The 19,025-nt window shown below is 40.6% G+C and overlaps 1 protein-coding gene across 1 annotated transcript in view; it reads right to left on the bottom strand.

Moving 5' to 3' along the window:
- KIF24 (kinesin family member 24) overlaps positions 1–19,025 on the bottom strand; it is a 63,250-nt gene that overhangs the window by 40,727 nt on the left and 3,498 nt on the right. The window contains 1 exon segment of the mRNA XM_023762413.1: positions 5,172–5,819. Within this exon segment, the coding sequence (XP_023618181.1) occupies positions 5,172–5,794 (623 nt within the window). The 5' untranslated portion in view covers positions 5,795–5,819.

Here is a 19,025-nt window from a genome sequence, read left to right as displayed (position 1 = left end):
TTCATTCTTCTATTCAGATGCATTTCTTCAGTGACCTCACCAATCTTTATTTTTAAAATTTATTTTATTTGAGCTAATGAATCTTTATATCTAGAATATTTGAGGCAAATAGTCCCTTGGGTTAGGGATACAAAATTCATCAGGTTTACTTGCTGAGCCTAATGATGGTATATATGTATATATCTAAGAATTGACTTCTTATCTATAAATTCCTCTTAAGCTAGGTAACAAGAAAATAGGATTCTTGAAAGTAGGAGTTTACAAGAAACAATGCCTTTGGAATATACTAAGAATATCTTAGCAAGACAAATGATTCCCTTCTTTTGCACTTTAGATTTTGATTAATAACTCCTAAAAATCCTTTTATAATATACTAGAGACCCGGTGCAGAAATTAGTGCATGGGTGGGGTCCAGCCGGCTGGCTTGCCCCGATGGGGCTGATCGGGCCAGGCCAGTGGAGGGTAGGGGACTCAGGAGGTTGGCCACCGGCCCTGCCCCTGATCGAGGTTCGATCAGGGGTGGGGCCAGCCAGGGCGAGGGACGATGGGAGGTTGGCCAGCCGGCCCCATGCCCGATCCAGTCGGGGTCAGCTGGGGGAAGGGCTATCCCCCAATCAGTCCGTTGGCTGGCCACAGTGCGTGTCATAGTGACCAGTTGTTCTAGTCATTCCGGCATCTGGTCACTTAGCTTTTATATATATAGATTTTAAATAAGATTATTTCACTATATAATTGTTTCATGTCAATTTCAATTTTTATGAGCCCTCTAATTGGCTAGGAAATGATTTTTTTGAAAGGATCTAAATTAGTAAAAAGTGGCAAATAAATTTATAGTAAATGTATAAAGACATATTTTGTTTTTTAGCCACATGCAGTAGGTCCTCGGGTTATGTCGGAGATCCGTTCCTACAGCGTGACTTTCGCTGTAAGTCAGAACCCACCTACATAAGCACCTACGTCACTCACATGGAGCACATACACAGCAGTAATGAAGTGAAACAGTAAAAAAAATTTAAAAGAAAGATAACAATTCCTGACCTTACTTGTGGTAAATAAATAATAAAAAACATAAAGCACATATGTACATACGTCAAAACGATGGAACTTTTTTTTAATAAATACTGTAAATGGGAGATGGCGACGTAACCATAAAACGACTTACTTCGAGTCTGACGTAACCCAAGGACTGCCTATACAGCACAATTTAAAAAAAACATATCATTTTGGGGTTAAGTGGGACAAAATCTTGACAATCATTAAAAGTGGATGATGGACCCTAACCAGTTTGGCTCAGTGGATAGGGCGTCAGCCTGCGGACCAAAAGGTCCCAGGTTCGATTCCGGTCAAGGGCATGTACCTTGGTTGCGGGCACATCCCCAGTAGGAGGTGTGCAGGAGGCAGCTGATCGATGTTTCTCTCATCGATATTTCTAACTCTCTATCCCTCTCCCTTCCTCTCTGTAAAAAATCAATAAAATATATTTTTTTAAAAATAAATAAATAAAAGTGGATGATGGGCATATGCTGGTTCATTGTTCTATTCTCCCTTCTTTTGCATATGCTCCATTTTTTAAAAGAAAAAGCAAAAAGAAATTTAAATTTTTATTGAACTTATTGGAGTGACATTGGTGAAAAAGCAAAATTTTAATGCATCTTTTTAAAAAAAAATGTTTGTATTGATTTTAGAGAGAGGGGGAGATATAGACACATCTATTGGCTGCCTGGCTGCTTCCTGCACGCCCCCTACTGGGGGGTAAGCCTGCAACTCAAGCATGTGCCCTGACTGGGAATCAAATCTGCGACCTCTTGGTTAGTGGGTCGATGCTCAACCATTTAGCCACACTGGCCAGGCTTAATGCATCATTTTAACAAGGGCTTTATGTCAAAGTCTCTAGTTGTTGGTGAGTATTAATGCCCTACTTGTATAAAGCTAATTAAGGACAGAAAATGTCCTTTTCAAAATTGACCATGGACTCTAGGATGGGTCATTAGACAAAAAGACTGTAGTTTTCAAGTTCAAGGGAGAAAAGGAATGAATATTCTTTTAAAAGGCTCTGGTTTTAGCCCGACTGGTGTTGCTCAGTGGTTGAGCATCGACTATGCACCAAGAGGTCACTGGTTTGATTCCCAGTCAGAGCACATGCCTGGGTTGCAGGCTCGATTCCTGGCAGGGGGGGTGCAAGAGGCAGTTGATCAATGTTTTTCTCTTGTCGATGTTTCTATCTCTCCCTCTCCCTTCCTCTCTAAAAATCAATAAAAACGTATATATTTTTAAAGGCTCTGGTTTTAAGGCCCAGTCTTCCCTAGAAGAAATAAACTACATCTGTTTGACAGGCAAAGAGTTAAGACAGCTGGAGTTAGATCTATTCAAGTCTTAAGTCAAGGCAACCAGTTCTCTAAATACCTTAGACTTTTATTACAATGCTGAGGCCAGCAATTTATTTTGAATATATCTGAGTTGAGGCACTCAAAACGAATGCCTAACAAGCCTTAACTTGGTGAGAGAGTTTCTCAGGGTTCTGAAACCTTGTCTGTTACTTGGGGTATGGGTGAGAAAGCAATATTGAGGATTTATTGGGGGAAATGTATTTCTTATCTCTATTTCTCTAATACAGACAGTCCCCGACTTAAAAGGCTCAACTTATGATTTTATGACTTTATAATGGTGTGAAACTGCACTTCAAATTTTGAATTTTGATCTTTTCCCAGGCTAGTGATATGTGGTAAGATACTCCCTCATGATGCTGGACAATGGCAGTGAACCACAGCTCCCAGTCAGGCAAGTGATTAGGAAGGTGAACAACTGATACCCTACATCAGTGATTTTCAACAGGTGCTGCAAGAAGTTTTAAAACATGCAATACCTGCTCTAGCCGATTTGGCTCAGTGGATGGAGCGTCGGCCTGTGGACTGAAGGGTCCCAGGTCAATTCCGGTCAAGGGCATGTACCTTGGTTGCGGGCACATCCCCAATAGGGGGTGTGCAGGAGGCAGTTGATCGATGTTTCTCTCTCATTGATGTTTCTAACTCTCTATCCCTCTCCCTTCCTCTCTGTAAAAAATCAATAAAATATATTTTTTAAAAAAAACCCAACATGTAATACCTAACTAATTAGTCAAGGGTATTGACCTCTTTTCCCTTAGATTTTCAAATTAAAAAATGACAACAGCCAACACAATAGCCGATGGATGTGAATGCCCTGTCTTGAACCATAAATATATAAGTCATATAACAAAATTACATCTTATTAGTCATGTCACATAATAAGGTTGTATCTGATTGGTTAATTCTTGGTACCAGAAATCCTTATGTATAAGTATAGGCACTTACTTTTTTAAAAAAAGTCACTTTGGAACAGAAAGGGGAGGTAACTACTATAACTTTTTTGTGTGTGTAATCAATCAAAATTATACCTACTTTTTGTCAGATCAGCAAAAAATGGATTTTTTTGGTGTGCTGCAGAATTTTAGTAATAGTTTATGTGTGCCATGATATGAAAAAGGTTGAAAATCACTGCTCTATAGTGTACTGAATTACCAGTTGTTTTTTTGGATATTGTGTTGTGTGATATTTTTAACTTATAATGGGTAGGACATAATCCCACCCTTTATTATCCCATTCTGTATAATAAAGAATGGGAAGAGTGAGGTAATAATAATATAAAAGATGAGAAAGTTCAATTGAACAGCTTTTGCTCTGGGTTTGTCACATATCAACCTCTATAATAGCACTTATCTCACCATATGGTTGGTTGTCTGTCTTCCCACTTACCCTGCCCCCTAAGAGATTAAGAGTCTCCAGATATCGTAATCTTTATATCCAGAATTGAGCCTAGCAGAGGTGGTATTTAATATTTGCCAAATAAATTACATAGCAATATTTAAACTAAAATATCCATTCTGTCCAAATAAATAATGCAGTGTTATCTTTAATCTATTTATAAATAACTCCAATTTAGATTTTTATGTGTTGTTCAACAAAAGACTGTAATAGCCAAGAAAATATTCTTTCACCAAGAACAAATATATATTTTTTTACTAATTTTTGTGTTTTTTAAAGAATATTTTTTATGGTAACAAGACTATCTAGTCCTATCACAATGGAAAGAAAACAGTTCTATGCTCTGCTAAACCAACCTCTCCCAAAAGTTTCAGAAACTCCCCAAAGTTTATGAAATTCACTTATGTATTTCAAATTATTAAAGGTACTTTTATCTTAAACATTGAGGCTTCTATTTTTTTTAAATAAAAGAACTGGTTGATTATGATCCTCTGAAACCTTAGCCAATATAAGACTAGTATCTTGTTTTAAGGTATGAATGGCTTTAAAAAGAGAGGAAATGTGGCTTAACAAAATATTTTGTTTCTCCATAACTCACCATCTAAAGTTTTAAAGTAACAAAACAAGCAATACATGTTATTTTAAAAAAAATTTTCTATTATGCCAGTGTTAGTATTATTACTTGATATTTCACCTCTTTGGGAACCTTATTTAAAATTCTAATTTGAAGCACTGGGTGAAAATAACTTATTGTCACCCTGACTCTCAAACCCTAAACTCTAACAAAAGTGTCTTACTCTTTGCAATCACCAAAATCATCTGTTCCTCCAGGCCTGGAGTTGTAGAAGGTACTCAAAATCAGGACCGGATTTCAGTATGTGCAGGTAAACTAACTGCTCCAAAGACCTACTTAATTAAACTACACACTCTTTTTTTTTTTCTTTTTTAAACTAAGCTTTACACCTCCTGGTTGATTGAAGTGAATTTGATAGCCTTAAAAAATATATATATCCTATGGATTGTGTAATTTTTTCCCCACTGTATAAGGCTAGTTAAATATTTTACCTTAATGGATGCACTAGATGTATTGTATCATGTTACACTACAATAAATTATAGAAATAGATCTGCAATAGGAATAATAGTGGATCCTGGCAAGTAACAGATGCTTGATGTACATGAACAATATCATCTTTCTCCCATCTGGAAAGTCCCAAATCCACATTAATTTTCTCCTTTCAAGGTATTTCTATTATCAATGCAGAAGCTGCTCACTATCATTTTCTATAAATGAGTCGGTTGCACTACTCTGGTCACGAAGAGGCCCTTGCCTGAGGCTCCCCACATTCAAAAACAAACAAACAAACAAACAAACAAACAAACAAACAGTTACCTGATAACAGAATGAGGGATTCCATAGTTATACCCTGAAACATGAGAGACTCTTTGAACAATGGGAATATCACAATCGCCCAGTATTGGAGAAAAGTGATTTGATGACAAGAGTGAAGTGTTAGTTTCTGTTTGCCCATAGGAATCAGCAACTGCGGCATTCAGAATTCTTGTTTTTGTTTGGTACTGGGAATCATCTGGTAGCATGTGCTCCAGCACTTTTAGGTAACGAGACTTCTGTTCATTTGCAGAAAAATCTGATAAATTGCACATTTCAAACCCATAGTTGCTGGTAGTTTTGTCTTTGTTGTCAGCAGCAGAATCAAAATGCAATTGTCTGCGAGGTCCAGATCTGGGCTCCCGAGGCTTGCTGTACAGGTTGCTTGTCTGAAGAGGATGCTCTGGGCTACTGACTGCTTTATCTTCTTCTTGCATAATCTTAATGATTTTGATAAGTTGGAAAAGACGTTTGCGGTCGTTCATGTCATGGACTCCCAATTTGGAGTAGTCCTTCATTGTAACCTTTGCTAATTCATCTATTTTCTGAAGGCCAAGGGCAGTAAAATGAGGATAATACTGTGCAAGTTCAGCTTCACAAAGACATTCATATAACCAGGATGTCATTTTTGTGAATAGGTTTCTATAAACTCTAAAGAAAAAAAACAAGTCATTCATTTGAAATACAGTATATACTAATATAATACAATTTATTCCTTTAAAAATATAAAACCCACAAAACATGCAGAAAAATCCATTCTAGCATACCAAGTTTTCAATAAATATATTTTTCTTCTGAACTGATTAAACAGCATAGTACCTAACAGGGTTAGGGGATATCCGGTCCTTGGATCCAGGAAATCGTTTGGTCTGGCCCTGCCAAGGTATTAGGGGTGAGCTAATTGAATGTTTGACCAAATATAGCAGGCTAATTTTTAAGTTGATAATTTTATATGGCCCAAGAATGATGTTATAAATATCCAAATGGCCCTTGGCAGAAAAAAGGTTCCCCACCCCTGGCATAAACAAAGATGCTTATGATGCATTTGTAGTAACAGATATAATTTGTTCATCTGCTTAATAAAAGAGACTTTCATTTGTACATACACATAGCTACAAGCACACACACTTTATACAAGTAACTTACTTACTTCTAGGGAGTTCCTTCCAACATTGCAATGTCTACTTAACACAAGCCACAAACTACTGAAACATTGCTCCCAACCACTGATTGTAGCAGGACTAATTTTAGATGTTCAAGTTAACTCCAAGGCATGTTGCACAACTGTTTCCATGATTAATGAACAAAGGCTAAGAACTCTTTTAGAATGCGAAGCAGAATTAAATAGCAAACCACAGAGGATTACAAATTAATGTAACTCTGAGAAAATCACATTTGTATCTGCTGAGTACTGATAAAAGTTAGTTGTATAAAGAGGTAAAAATGCCATTAATTTGAAATCTGATTCATGATTTCAGATCATTCTAAAAGGTATGTGGTTGTAGATGCCTATCTGTACAGAACATAAATAAGAGTTTACCTAGGAAATTAATACTATAGTCAAGATTTATTTTTAAAATATATTTATATTTATTTCAGAGAGGAAGGGAGAGAAATAGAAACATTAATGAAGACAGAGAACCATTGATCGGCTACCTCCAGCACGCCCCCCACTAGGGATCGAGCCTGCAACCCAGGCACGCGCCCTTGACTGGAATTGAACTTGGGACCCTTCAGTCCACAGGCCGACACCCCATCCACTGAGCCAAACCGGGGAGGGCTATGGTCAAGATTTTAAATGACTGCATATTAAAATGCTTAATATGCCAAGATATTTAATTAAATACTAACAAATGATGTAATAACATATAATCCTGGTCTATTAATAAAGTCAGGACCCTGAGGATGCTGGACAATGGCATCCTCAAATTCCTTATTAACTCATGGATTTTTATATATTTCATGTATTCTAATTAATTGTCTAAAGTCTTGACACCTTCATCTTGTATTATTTCCTATCCAAAACCTAAAATTGGCTTTCCTCCAGGAAACTAGAAGCAGCTGCCCATTGTCCCACATCCAACTAAAGGTTATGCATTCCTAGCAAGAAAGGATAAAGAAAGTGGAGAGGGCTTGGGGATTAAGGAAAGAATGAGCACAACCACACTGGCCCTTCTCTTCCCTTTGGAGATCAGGAACAGCTCTTCTACGACCACAAGTAGCTAATCCAGAAAGGTCATTACTGCTTTCATATTTGAGTTACTGAATAGTCTTTCTTGGTCAATTTCCAACTTTGTATAAACTCCAAACAACTAGTTGTGGCTTCTGGAAGGACTTATTAAGAAGGACTTTGAGGTATTTATAATCATTAATAGAATACAGGATGAGAATCTGGGCTGGAGGGTATCGTGTCATTTCCATTTTATTTCTAGTGCCCTTCTTTGGTCATACTGTGACTAAAAGGATGTAAATAGAGTTCTTCATCATAAAAGTGATAGGATATAATAATCATTAAGAAGAACAACCAGACAAATGGAATATAGGGCCAAAATTTATATTTCAAATATTTTAGAAATTTGTCTGATCTCAAATATCTTCTACCACTACTAGTTCATAAAGATTCATATAAAAATGACAAATGAGTAAAGGAAGAGTTAGATGCCAAGGTTGATGATTGTTGATGTGGTTTATTTGAGCATTCCTATCATAGCTCTAACTTTACTGGGTAACTTAGAGCAAAGAGGGCAAATACATAGCCTATTGATATATATCTGTGCTGCTTTTTCTCCTCCCATATCCATAGTAAATAATCCATTTCAATGTACTTCCTTTCTTTTTTGTTTTGTTAATCCTCACTCAAGGATATTTTTTCCATTGATTTTTAGAGAGTAGAAGGGGGGGAGGAGAGAGGAGGGAAAGAGGGATAGAGTGAGAAACATGGATATGAGAAAGACACATCAATTGGTTGCCTCCCTCATGCGCCCCAACTGGGGCTGGGGATTGAACCTGAAACCCAGGTAATATGCCCTTGACCAGAATCAAACCCCCAATTCTTTGGTGCATGGTCTGACGCTCTAACCACTGAGCATACCAGCCAGGGCTCAATGTTCATTCTTACTAAACTCTAAAACAGCTTTAGAATCTCCCCTTTTTTTGGGAAGGGGGAGGGTGTACAATACTGTACAATTCCATGAGTTTTGACAGTTATATATACCTGTAAAACCATCACCACAATCAAAATACAGAATATCACCCTCAAAAGATTTCTCATACCTCTTTACATTCATCCTTCCTGCTGCCCCTGGACCTAGGCAACTACTGATCTGTTTTCAGTCATTATATATTATTTTGCATTTTCTAAAAGTTTAGTATAAATGGAATTATACCACTTATTCTCTTTTGTATCTGGCTTTTCTCAGTTAGCACAATGATTTGAGACTTACGCATTATGTACATATCACACACACCCGTACACATACACACACACACACACCCATTTCATTTAGGAGGAGAAAGATCAGAATGAAGACTTAGGTCTTTTCATGGCTAATCCCATGTTCTTTTCACTATGCTGCCTCTTTCAGAAGTCTGCAAAGACAGCACCATTGCCAGGCCCCCTAATAGGTCCACTATCTATCCAACTCAGTAGATTGGCTGCCTCCTGCAGATCTGTGCGGCAGCATGGTATATCACAGCTGTTACCACCAGGAAAATGCCCTGCAATCAGCGAAATACACTGGAGGACAGATGATCAGGTTTTTACATGTAGGGTCCAGTCATATTCAATACCACAAGTATGTAGAGTTCACCTTTGTGACAAATCCAGAGACTGCTAGGTCTCAGCTGTTGGGGTAACAATCAGAAATAGTATTGGAAGAAATCCAGTTGGCAGAAATTCAAATTTTCTTATCCTGGTGGCAGAGAAAATAAACTGGAGGGGGAACACATGAAACTTTATACACAATTAAGGAAGTTTATTCACATTCCAGGATGTGGAAAAAATCCAACTATTTAATATGCTCCCTCAAACTCTCCATTTATCTATTTAAACTAGGTAACTCTACCCACCAAAACTGCCTGAAACTGAACTTGCAATCAGATAGTATTCCATTTAGCTGTGTGACCTTGGGCAAAATCACTTAGTTTCTCTGAATTTCCATTTCCCTCTTTCAAAGTATGCAGTAAGATAGTTATGTAAAACTAAGCTGAAACTATAAAGTACTCCATAAGGATGGGGCCATGTTCTCTTATTCAACACTAGAGGCCCAGTGCACAAATTTCGTGCACAGGTAGGATCCCTAGCAGCTGCCGGATGCCGGCCCGGACCTCCCTTCACACCTGCCTTGGCCTGGCACTGCCCGCTCACTTGCTCCACCATCCCGCCATGGTCCCGCTCTCGTCGGGGCCCCGTCAGGGCCGGCAGTGCCTCCACTGCCACCCGCTGCCAGTGTGGCGTCGCCAACACCCGCCATGTTCCGCGCCGCCCCTTGGTGGTCAGTGCACGTCTAACTCCCTGACAGTCGAACTCCCGCCCATGGGGGGAATTTGCATATTAGCCTTTAATTATATAGAAGGATTGGGTCACTGGATTACTTTTTAGAAAAAAAGTATGTGCCATATAAATGACTTTTAACACTATTAAAAGATGGTTTCTTTACAGTAAATCCCCACTTAATACTGTTGATAGGTTCTGTAAGTGAAATGACAGGTAACAAAATCAATTTTACTATATAGACTAATTTATAAAAACAAGAGTTAAGTTCCTATGGCATCTCATCAGTGTTATAATAAAACATTATTCAAGGACCTGCCATATTTGATAAAAGGCTGAATATATAACATAGAATCAAAAGATAAGGAATTAGACATACTGAAGTAGATGTTTTATACTAGCAAATACACTAATAGTAACACTATGTGTAACCTTCAATTAACTTAAATCTGTTTCATTAATGACAACTGTACATTTCTCTCTTTCATTGGCATAAATAGTTGATGTACAAAAAAAAATAGTTGATGTACATGCCTGATCAGCATATATAATGTGGAGATAGATGATGCTACATATCAAAAGAACAATATTTCATACACATAGTCATGTGCATGTGCAGTCTTTTCTTTTTCTTTTTTGTAGTCTTTTCTTTTATTCAACTTTACTGAGGTATAATCTTCCTATATAATAAAACCTTAATATGCAAATCGACTGAATGGTGGAATGACCAGTCGCTATGACACGCACTGACCACCAGTGGGCAGACGCTCAACGCAGGAGCTGCCCCCTGGTGGTCAATGTGCTCCCACAGAGGGAGCGCCGCTCAGCCGGGCTCACAGCTGGCAAGCACAGCGGTGGTGGTGGGAGCCTCCCCCGCCTCCACAGCAATACTAAGGATGTCCAACTGCTGACTGCCGGCTGGCCCGCTCAGGAGGGCGAGGATGTCAGTTGGACATCCCCTGAGGGCTCCTCGACTGAGAGAGGGCACAGGCCAGGGTGAGGGACCCCCTCGCCCCCTGAGTGCACGAATTTCGTACACCGGGCCTCTAGCCTACACTAATAAAAGACAAACATGCAGCCCTAGCCGGTTTGGCTCAGTGGATAGAGTGTCGGCCTGCAGACTCAAGTGTCCCAGGTTCGATTCCGGTCAAGGGCATGTACCCTGGTTGCGGGCACGTCCCCAGTGGGGAGTGTGCAGGAGGCAGCTGATCGATGTTTCTCTCTCATCGATGTTTCTAACTCTCTATCCCTTTCCCTTCCTCTATGTGTAAAAAAAAAAAAAAAAATCAATAAAATATATTAAAAAAAAAGACAAACATGCAAATTGACCGTACCTTCGCTACACCTTAAGCCACGCCCACCAGCCGATCAGAGCGACTATATGCAAATTAACTCAACCAAGATGGTGGCCGGCAGCCACGGAGCTGGAACGAGCAGGAGGCTTGGTTGCCCAGTGATGGAGGAAGCCAAGCTTCCCGCCCGCTCTGGCCGGCTCTGAGCTCCACTCAAGGCTACAAAGTTTCAATTATAGAAGGTAAATAAATCCCAGAATAAAAAATAAAAAGAAAAGGAGAGGCTGGGAGCTTCCGTCGCCGGGGGGCTTGGCCAGTCTGAAAATGACCCTCAGCCCCTCACCCAGACTGGCCAGGCACCCCAGTGGGGAACCCCCACCCTGAAGGGGGTGTGGCCAGCCTGAAAACGGCCCTCAGCCCCTCACCCTGGCTGGCCAGGCACCCCAGCAGGGACCCCTACCCTGAAGGGGCTGTGGCCAGCCTGCAAAGAGCCATCAGCCCTCACCCGGGCTGGCCAGGCACCCCAGTGTGGACCCCCACCTGAAGGGGCTGTGGCCAACCTGCAAACAGCCATCAGTCCCTCACCCAGGCTGGCCAGGCACCCCAGTGGGGATCCCCACCCTGAAGAGGCTGTGGCCAACCTGCAAACAGCCATCAGCCCCTCACCCAGGCTGGCCAGGCACTCCTATATAATAAAAGGGTAATATGCAAATTGACCCTAACAGCAGAACGACTGGGAATGACTTGTCACTATGACACACACTGACCACCAGGGGGCAGATGCTCAATGCAGGAGCTGCCCCCTGGTGGTCAGTGTGCTCCCACAGGGGGAGCTCTGCTCAGCCACAAGCCAGGCCACCGGCTGCCAGTACAGCGGTGGTGGCAGGAGCCTCTCCCACCTCCTCAGCAGCACTAAGAATGTCCGACTGCAGCTTAGGTCTGCTCCCCGCTGGCAAGTGGACATCCCCTGAGGGCTCCCGGGCTGCCAGAGGGATGTCTGACTGCTAGCTTAGGCCCAATCCCCCCGGGGAGCGGGCCTAAGCCAGCAGGTGGTCATTCCCCTGAGGGGTCCCAGACTGCAAGAGGGCATAGGCCGGGCTGAGGGACCCCCGAGTGCACAAATTTTTGTGTACCGGGCCTCTAGTTTATATATAATAAACTAGACCCATTTTAAGCATACAGTTATATGAAAACTTAACAAATATTTACTGATGTAACCACATCAATGGCAGAGAACATACTGTTTTCTAGAAAAAGAAAATAAAGGGCAGTGAAGCAAAGGGTTATCTTCACCAAAAGAGGAGGAAAAAAGGTGTGGAAGAAGAAAATACTCTCAATTAGAGAAGGCAGAGAGTTATGGAGAACTTTCAGAGTAAAGGACCTTGGGGCTAAATCAATAACACTAAAAAACAGTTTGGCATTATCTTTGAAATTGAGTCTTCATGTATCATATAATCCAGCAACTCAATCTGAGAAAAACTTTTGCACATGTGCTTCAGGAAGCACATACAAAAATGTTCATAGCACTCTTCTTAAGAGCCAAAAACTGAAATGACCTAATGTCCACTGACTGGAGAAGAGATAAATAAATGTGGCATATTCAGATAATAAAATATTTTATAATAATGATAATAGAATAAATTAACATACCCTAAACAATTGATCAAATCTCAGAAGGAGAAAAACAAATCCCAGAAAATGATACACATTTTTTTAACGCTCAAAGCAAGCAAATCCAATGTATTACTCAGGGTAACGGTTACCTCTAAGGTGGTGGTTCTCAACCTTCCTAATGCCGCGACCCTTTAATACAGTTCCTCATGTTGTGATGACCCCCAACCATAAAATTATTTTCGTTGCTACTTCATAACTGTAATGTTGCTACTGTTATGAATCGTAATGTAAATATCTGATATGCAGGATGTATTTTCATTGTTACAAATTGAACATAATTAAAGCATAGTAATTAATCACAAAAACAGTATGTAATTATATATGTGTTTTCTGATGGTCTTAGACAACCCGTGAAAGGGTCGTTCGACCCCCCAAAGGGGTCGCAACCCACATGTTGAGAACCGCTGCTCGAGAGAGAGCACACGTGCACTCAATTAGTGTGTGTTTTTAATATATTTTTATTGATTTCAGAGAGAAAGGGAGAGGGGGGAGAGAGATAGAAACATCAGCAATGAGAGAGAATCATTGATCAGCTGCCTCCTGCACAACCTCTACTAGAGATTGAGCCAGCATGTGCCTCGATCTGGAATCGAATCATGACCTCCTGGTTCACAGGTTGATGCTCAACCACTGAGCCACACCAGCTGGGCTCAATTATATGTTTTAAATGAATATGCTGTTCCCGAAAATAAGGGACTACACAGGAAGATCAGCAGACATTAGAGCATATTAGTCACTCTAATTATTATTATATAAGTAGTATAAAATTACAAGGACTAAAATAGCTTCTGATTGCCAAGAAATATTTCATCCGAGTCCCTCTAAACTGTGACAATGACCACTTTTTTAAATATATAGAATAGCTCTATTGAGATATAATTCACATACCACACAATTCATCCATTTAAAGTGAATTCAATGGCTTTTAAGTATGTTCACATATTAAACCCCTAACCCATTTAGCCCTGCCTGGGCAACCACTAACAATAATCACTTTTTAAGATATTACTAACAAAATCCTTAGGTCCACTCTACTATAAAAAATGGGTACAGGCCCTAGCTGGTTTCGCTCAGCGGATAGAGCGTCAGACTGTGGACTGAAGGGTCCCGGGTTCAATTCTGGTCAAGGGCATATGCCTGGGTTGCAGGCTCCATCCCCAGTAAGGGGGCGTGCAGGAGGCTGCCGGTCAATGATTTTCTCTCATCATTGATGTTTCTATCTCTTTCTCCCTCTCCATTCCTCTCTGAAATCAATAAAAAATATATATTAAATAAATAAATAAATAAAAATGGGTACAATACAAACCCAATATTCTTAATCAATTTTCCTTAAAATGTTTCTGTACTCCATGTTAGGCATAAGGTCCCTAATTAAGAACACAAGAAATTCAGTATTACCAGTGGGAGATTAAAAGGTGACTTATACAGTATATATGTTTCTCTCCAACAAGGAAATTTCAAACTCCAAGGATTATTCTATCTATAGACTACTGATCTCAACAGAACACAAGTGATACTAGACAACTGCTTAAAATAACAGCTGCGAAGGAGTGAGAATATATGATACTTAATGGAATTCTTAAGGCTAGTTGTGGATTTTGGGACATCTATCATGAATTATACACAAAAGTAGTTTTTAAGAGATTGTTTCTTTTTGTAACTAAAAAATGTTTCAAGTTTGTTTGCAGTTAAGTAGCTAATACTTGCAAGTACTGCAATTCTTTTCAAGAGCCCCATGATGAGGTTATTAAATTTCTAAATCTGGTGAAAAGCAATCGCCTAAAAATAAACATTAAAAAATTGTTGAGCCTAGTTATCTTAAAACAGTGCAAGTATTTCTCTAAATATAAAGGCTTAATTTTGAAAGACTTCCCAGTAACAGGTGGTAAACAATATTAAGTTTGAATGCAGTACTTTATTTTTAAAATCGTGGTCTAATCCAATTGCAGAGTTATCATTTGCAGATTTTTGCCATTTTTGCAGTTATAAAATATTTTCAACAAAATATATCTCACATGATCAACAATAAAAATATATTAAAAATATATCACATATGTTTAGTTGGAAAAATAACTATGACAATCAGTTTTTATAAATTACTTAGATGATACAGATTCTTTTACTCAGGGTTACATCCGTTTGGGAACTGTTGCCAAAATGGCATGAGGAGTTATTTCTAAAGGAGTAATGCTGAGAAAGCAAACAAGAATTAAAACTATAATTACATTCACTGGAATCTAAATGATTAATATGTAATTGCGCTACTTGATTAATCTTCTAAGACTTATGATAGATGTCAATTATCATCTTTTAAAAATGAAGAGAAACCAAGGCATAGATAATTCATTAAAAACAACTCTATGAATTTGTTTTAGAAAGTGAACAGATATCCATGTATTAGCTACATGATTCAATACCACTCATTTTATTGAATCAAATCACAACATGAGAAGGTAACTAATTTAAAAGACCATAATAGACACAGCTCCTCATTGCTGGTGAAATCTCAGCTAGAGTCTTTTTGGCCTGGATACTGTGCAATATTATTAAGTGGGTACTTCCAGAATTCCAGTGTGACTTTAGTACACCTCACAATAAAACTGACAATGTTAGGGATGTCTAGCAGCAAAACTATGCAGGAATCACTGTTAAAATGTCCCCATGATTGAGCATTTTGACTATTTATCAATAAGCAAACTCATTACCTCCCCACAAAATCTGCCCCTCCACTTTCTGTTCCTTAGGGAGTAGAGTTGGGTGGGTGACAATACCATTCACTAACTCAGAGCTAAACTGAGAAGCATCCTAGATTTCTTCCTCTCCCTTCCATTCCAAATCTAATCAAGTTCACTCAATTTAATCTCTTAAATATTTGTCAAATTTCCCCTCTACTATCCTCGTTACTACCACCACAGCCTTGGTGGTTCAGCCCCAGTATCTTTTACCTTGACCATTATTACATGTCTCCTAACTGCTCTGCCTGCCTCCAGTTTTGCCCCCTCCAAACCATCCTCCACACTACAGAGCCAGATCATTCTTTTGAAAACACAGTATGACCATGCTGCTCCCTTATTTAAAAACTTTCAGTGGCATCCTATCACCTCTCCAAAGGACAAAATCCTTAGCATGTTCCACAAAGCTTTCCGAAGTCTAGCCCTTTCCTCTCTCTCTCTCCAGTTTAGTCAACTTCTTAGACAATTTTATTTCTGTGTATTTATTTATATTGTACTCTTAAATAGCTTCCTCCCACTCACCAAACCTTACTTTATCTGTATACCTCTTACCCATTTATTAAAACACAAATGATCTCCCCAGATATGGTTGGATGTCCCTTCTGTGTTCATATCATACCTTTTGCCTATCTCTTATCACTACAGTTACATTCTGTAATAATTATCTATGAGTATGTCTATTTCTTCTACTAGAATATGATCTTCTTGTGGTCAAGGAATGTGTCTTATTAATCTTTTCACCCCCAGTACCTAAAACAATGTTTGGAAATAATAAACATTCCATAATTACTTAATACATAAGTTAATAAATACCCCCATAATATTTTTAAAAATATACAAAAACACTTGATACTATCCATAGTTATAGGTGGTAGGAACTTTTGCCAGGGTAATTTGAATGCTGAGGAAAATCTGGCAGAGTTGGTGGTGCCCTGACTCACTGCTCCTAGGCAACAAAATGAAACAAGGTTGTATTACTCAAATAAATTGTTATGGACACAGCTATGATCACAGTTACAACAAGAATTTTTCATCCAATCATTCAAGAAGTAGTTTTTGAGGGTCTTTTAGGAGCTAGACCAGCCGTGGGCAAACTACGGCCCGCGGGCCGGATCCGGCCCGTTTGAAATGAATAAAACTAAAAAAAAAAAAAGACCGTACCCTTTTATGTAATGATGTTTACTTTGAATTTATATTAGTTCACACAAACACTCCATCCATGCTTTTGTTCCGGCCCTCCGGTCCAGTTTAAGAACCCATTGTGGCCCTCGAGTCAAAAAGTTTGCCCACCCCTGAGCTAGACCCTCTTCTAAACATTGAGGATATAGCAGTGAGCAAAACAGATAAGGTGACTGTCCTACTATTCTAGTGGGAGGAGATAATCAAGAAAGATAATCTCAGATAGTGATAAGTACTATAAAAAAAATAAAGCAGTCCTAGCCTGATTGGCTCAGTTGAGAGAATTGGCCCGCGGACTGACGGCTCCCGGGTTCGATTCTGGTCAAGGGTACATGCCCGGGTTGTAGGCTTGATCCCCAGTAGGGGACGTGCAGGAGGCAGCCAATCAATGGTTCTCTCTCATCATTGAGGTTTCTCTCTCTCCCTCTCCCTTCCTCCCTAAAACCAATGAAAATATATTAAAAAATAAAATAAAGCAAGGTGAAGGGTCTACTTCACATTGATCAGAAAGGTCTAATTCAGAGGGGAACATTTGAGGTGAAATCTGAAATAATATGGACTCATTTACATAAAGATCAGGAAGAACTTTCCAGGAGAGCACATGGGCTTAAAGTGTAAATGAGCATGGCATGATCAAGCAAACGAGAAAGACCAATGTGGCGCCACGTTAGCAAGATGGGAGAGTTGTATGATATAAGGACAGAAAGGTGGGGGCCAGGCCAGATAATGAGGGTCCATTGGGCCATGGGTTTTCACTTTAAGTTAAAATCCAGACACCCTGGAAGTCATTGGAGGATTTTAAGTGGGGAAAGGACATGATCTTTAAAGATCACTCTGCCAGTTCTGTGGGGAATGGATTATGGAGGGTGGGCAAAGGAGGAAGATCATTTAGGAAGCTACTGCAGTATAAACAGGCAAAAAATAATAGTGACTTGGAAAAGATGTTTGCTTCTGTGAGAATTAATTGGGATATAAGTAAAGTGCTAATTCAGTATCTGGTACATAAGCACTGAACAATAAAATGGTGTGAAAAATTTTTAAAAATGAAAAAAATAAATAAAATGGTGTGAGGTAATAGAAAATATACATTGGTCTCTGCCCCTGGTTCCAGACCCAGGGCTCCTAAAACTTGGAGCATCTTTTGTTCTGAGGTCACTCTGGGTGGGCTCCTGGATGAGTGCTGGGGACCAGAAAAACCCAGCCATAATTAGAAGTTTGGAATTTTCAACCCTACCTCCCATTCTCCAGAGAACAGAGGGGTGGAAATGGAGTTAGTAATTGATCATGCCTATATGATGAAGCCTCCCTAAAAATTCCCAAAGTATGGTTTGGTGAGCTTCCAGATTGGTGAACACATCCACACTGCAATGTGACGCGCCCCAACTCGAGGGGCACAGAAGCTCCTTCTTCAGGACCCTCCCAGACCTCGCTCTATGTATCTCTTCATCTGTATCCTTTATCATATCTACACTAATAAAAGAGAAAAATGGTAATTGGCGTACGACCGCTACCCTTCTGATTGGCTAATCAGCGTATCCTTATGCAAATTAACTGTCAGCCAAGATGGCGGCCGGCAGCCAGGCAGTTGGAAGCGAACATGAGGCTTCCTTGCTCCAGTGACTGCAGACTCCAACGTTCCCCGCCTGCCGCTGCCGGCCTCTGAGCTGGCAGTTTGAAACATTCTAACAAATATAGCCGGCTGGGATCTCAGAGCTGAAGTTATACATTGTTTCGATTATAGAACGGCAAACAAACCACCAGCGGAAGCCTCAGAGCTAGAGCCAGAGCTAAAGCTGGCCCAGAAGAAAAAAAAAAAAAGAAAAAAAGGAGTGGTTGGGAGCTTCCCCCCAGCCTGAAAGCAGTCAAAACCGCCAGCCTGAAAGCAGCCCTCAGCCCCTCACCCAGACTGGCCAGGCACCCCAGTGGGGACCCCCACCCTGAAGGGTGTGTGACCAGCTGCAAACAGCCCTCAGCCCCTCATCCAGGCTGGCCAGGCACCCCAGTGGGGACCCCCACCCTGATCCAGGACACCCTTCAGGGCAAACCAGCCGGCCCCCAGGCCTCTATCCTATATAGTAAAAGGGTAATATGCCTCCCAGCACCGGGATCAGCGGAGCCGCGAGGCCTCCTGGCACCAGATCAGCATGACAGGGGGCAGCGCCCAAACCCCCTGATCGCCTGCGGCTCTGTGTGTGACAGGGTGTGGCGTCCCAACCCCCTGATCAGCCCTGCTCTGTGTGTGACAGGGGGTGGTGCCCCAACCCCCCCCCGCCCCCCAACTGCTGTGTGTGTGACGGGGTAGAGCCATAACCTCCCCATCGGCCCTGCCCTGAGTGTGACAGTGGTGGCGCCCCAACCCCCTGATCGGCCCTGCTCTGTGTGACAGGGGGCGGTGCCCTAACTCCCCTATCGGCCCTACTCTGTGCGTGACAGGGAGGAGCTCCCCAACCCCTGATGGCCCTGCTCTGTGCGTGACGGGGGGGGGGGG

The sequence above is a fragment of the Myotis lucifugus genome, unplaced genomic scaffold (assembly GCF_000147115.1).
Source record: "Myotis lucifugus unplaced genomic scaffold, Myoluc2.0 scaffold_246, whole genome shotgun sequence".
NCBI lineage: Eukaryota > Metazoa > Chordata > Mammalia > Chiroptera > Vespertilionidae > Myotis > Myotis lucifugus.
This window is presented reverse-complemented; position numbering and strand designations above follow the sequence as displayed.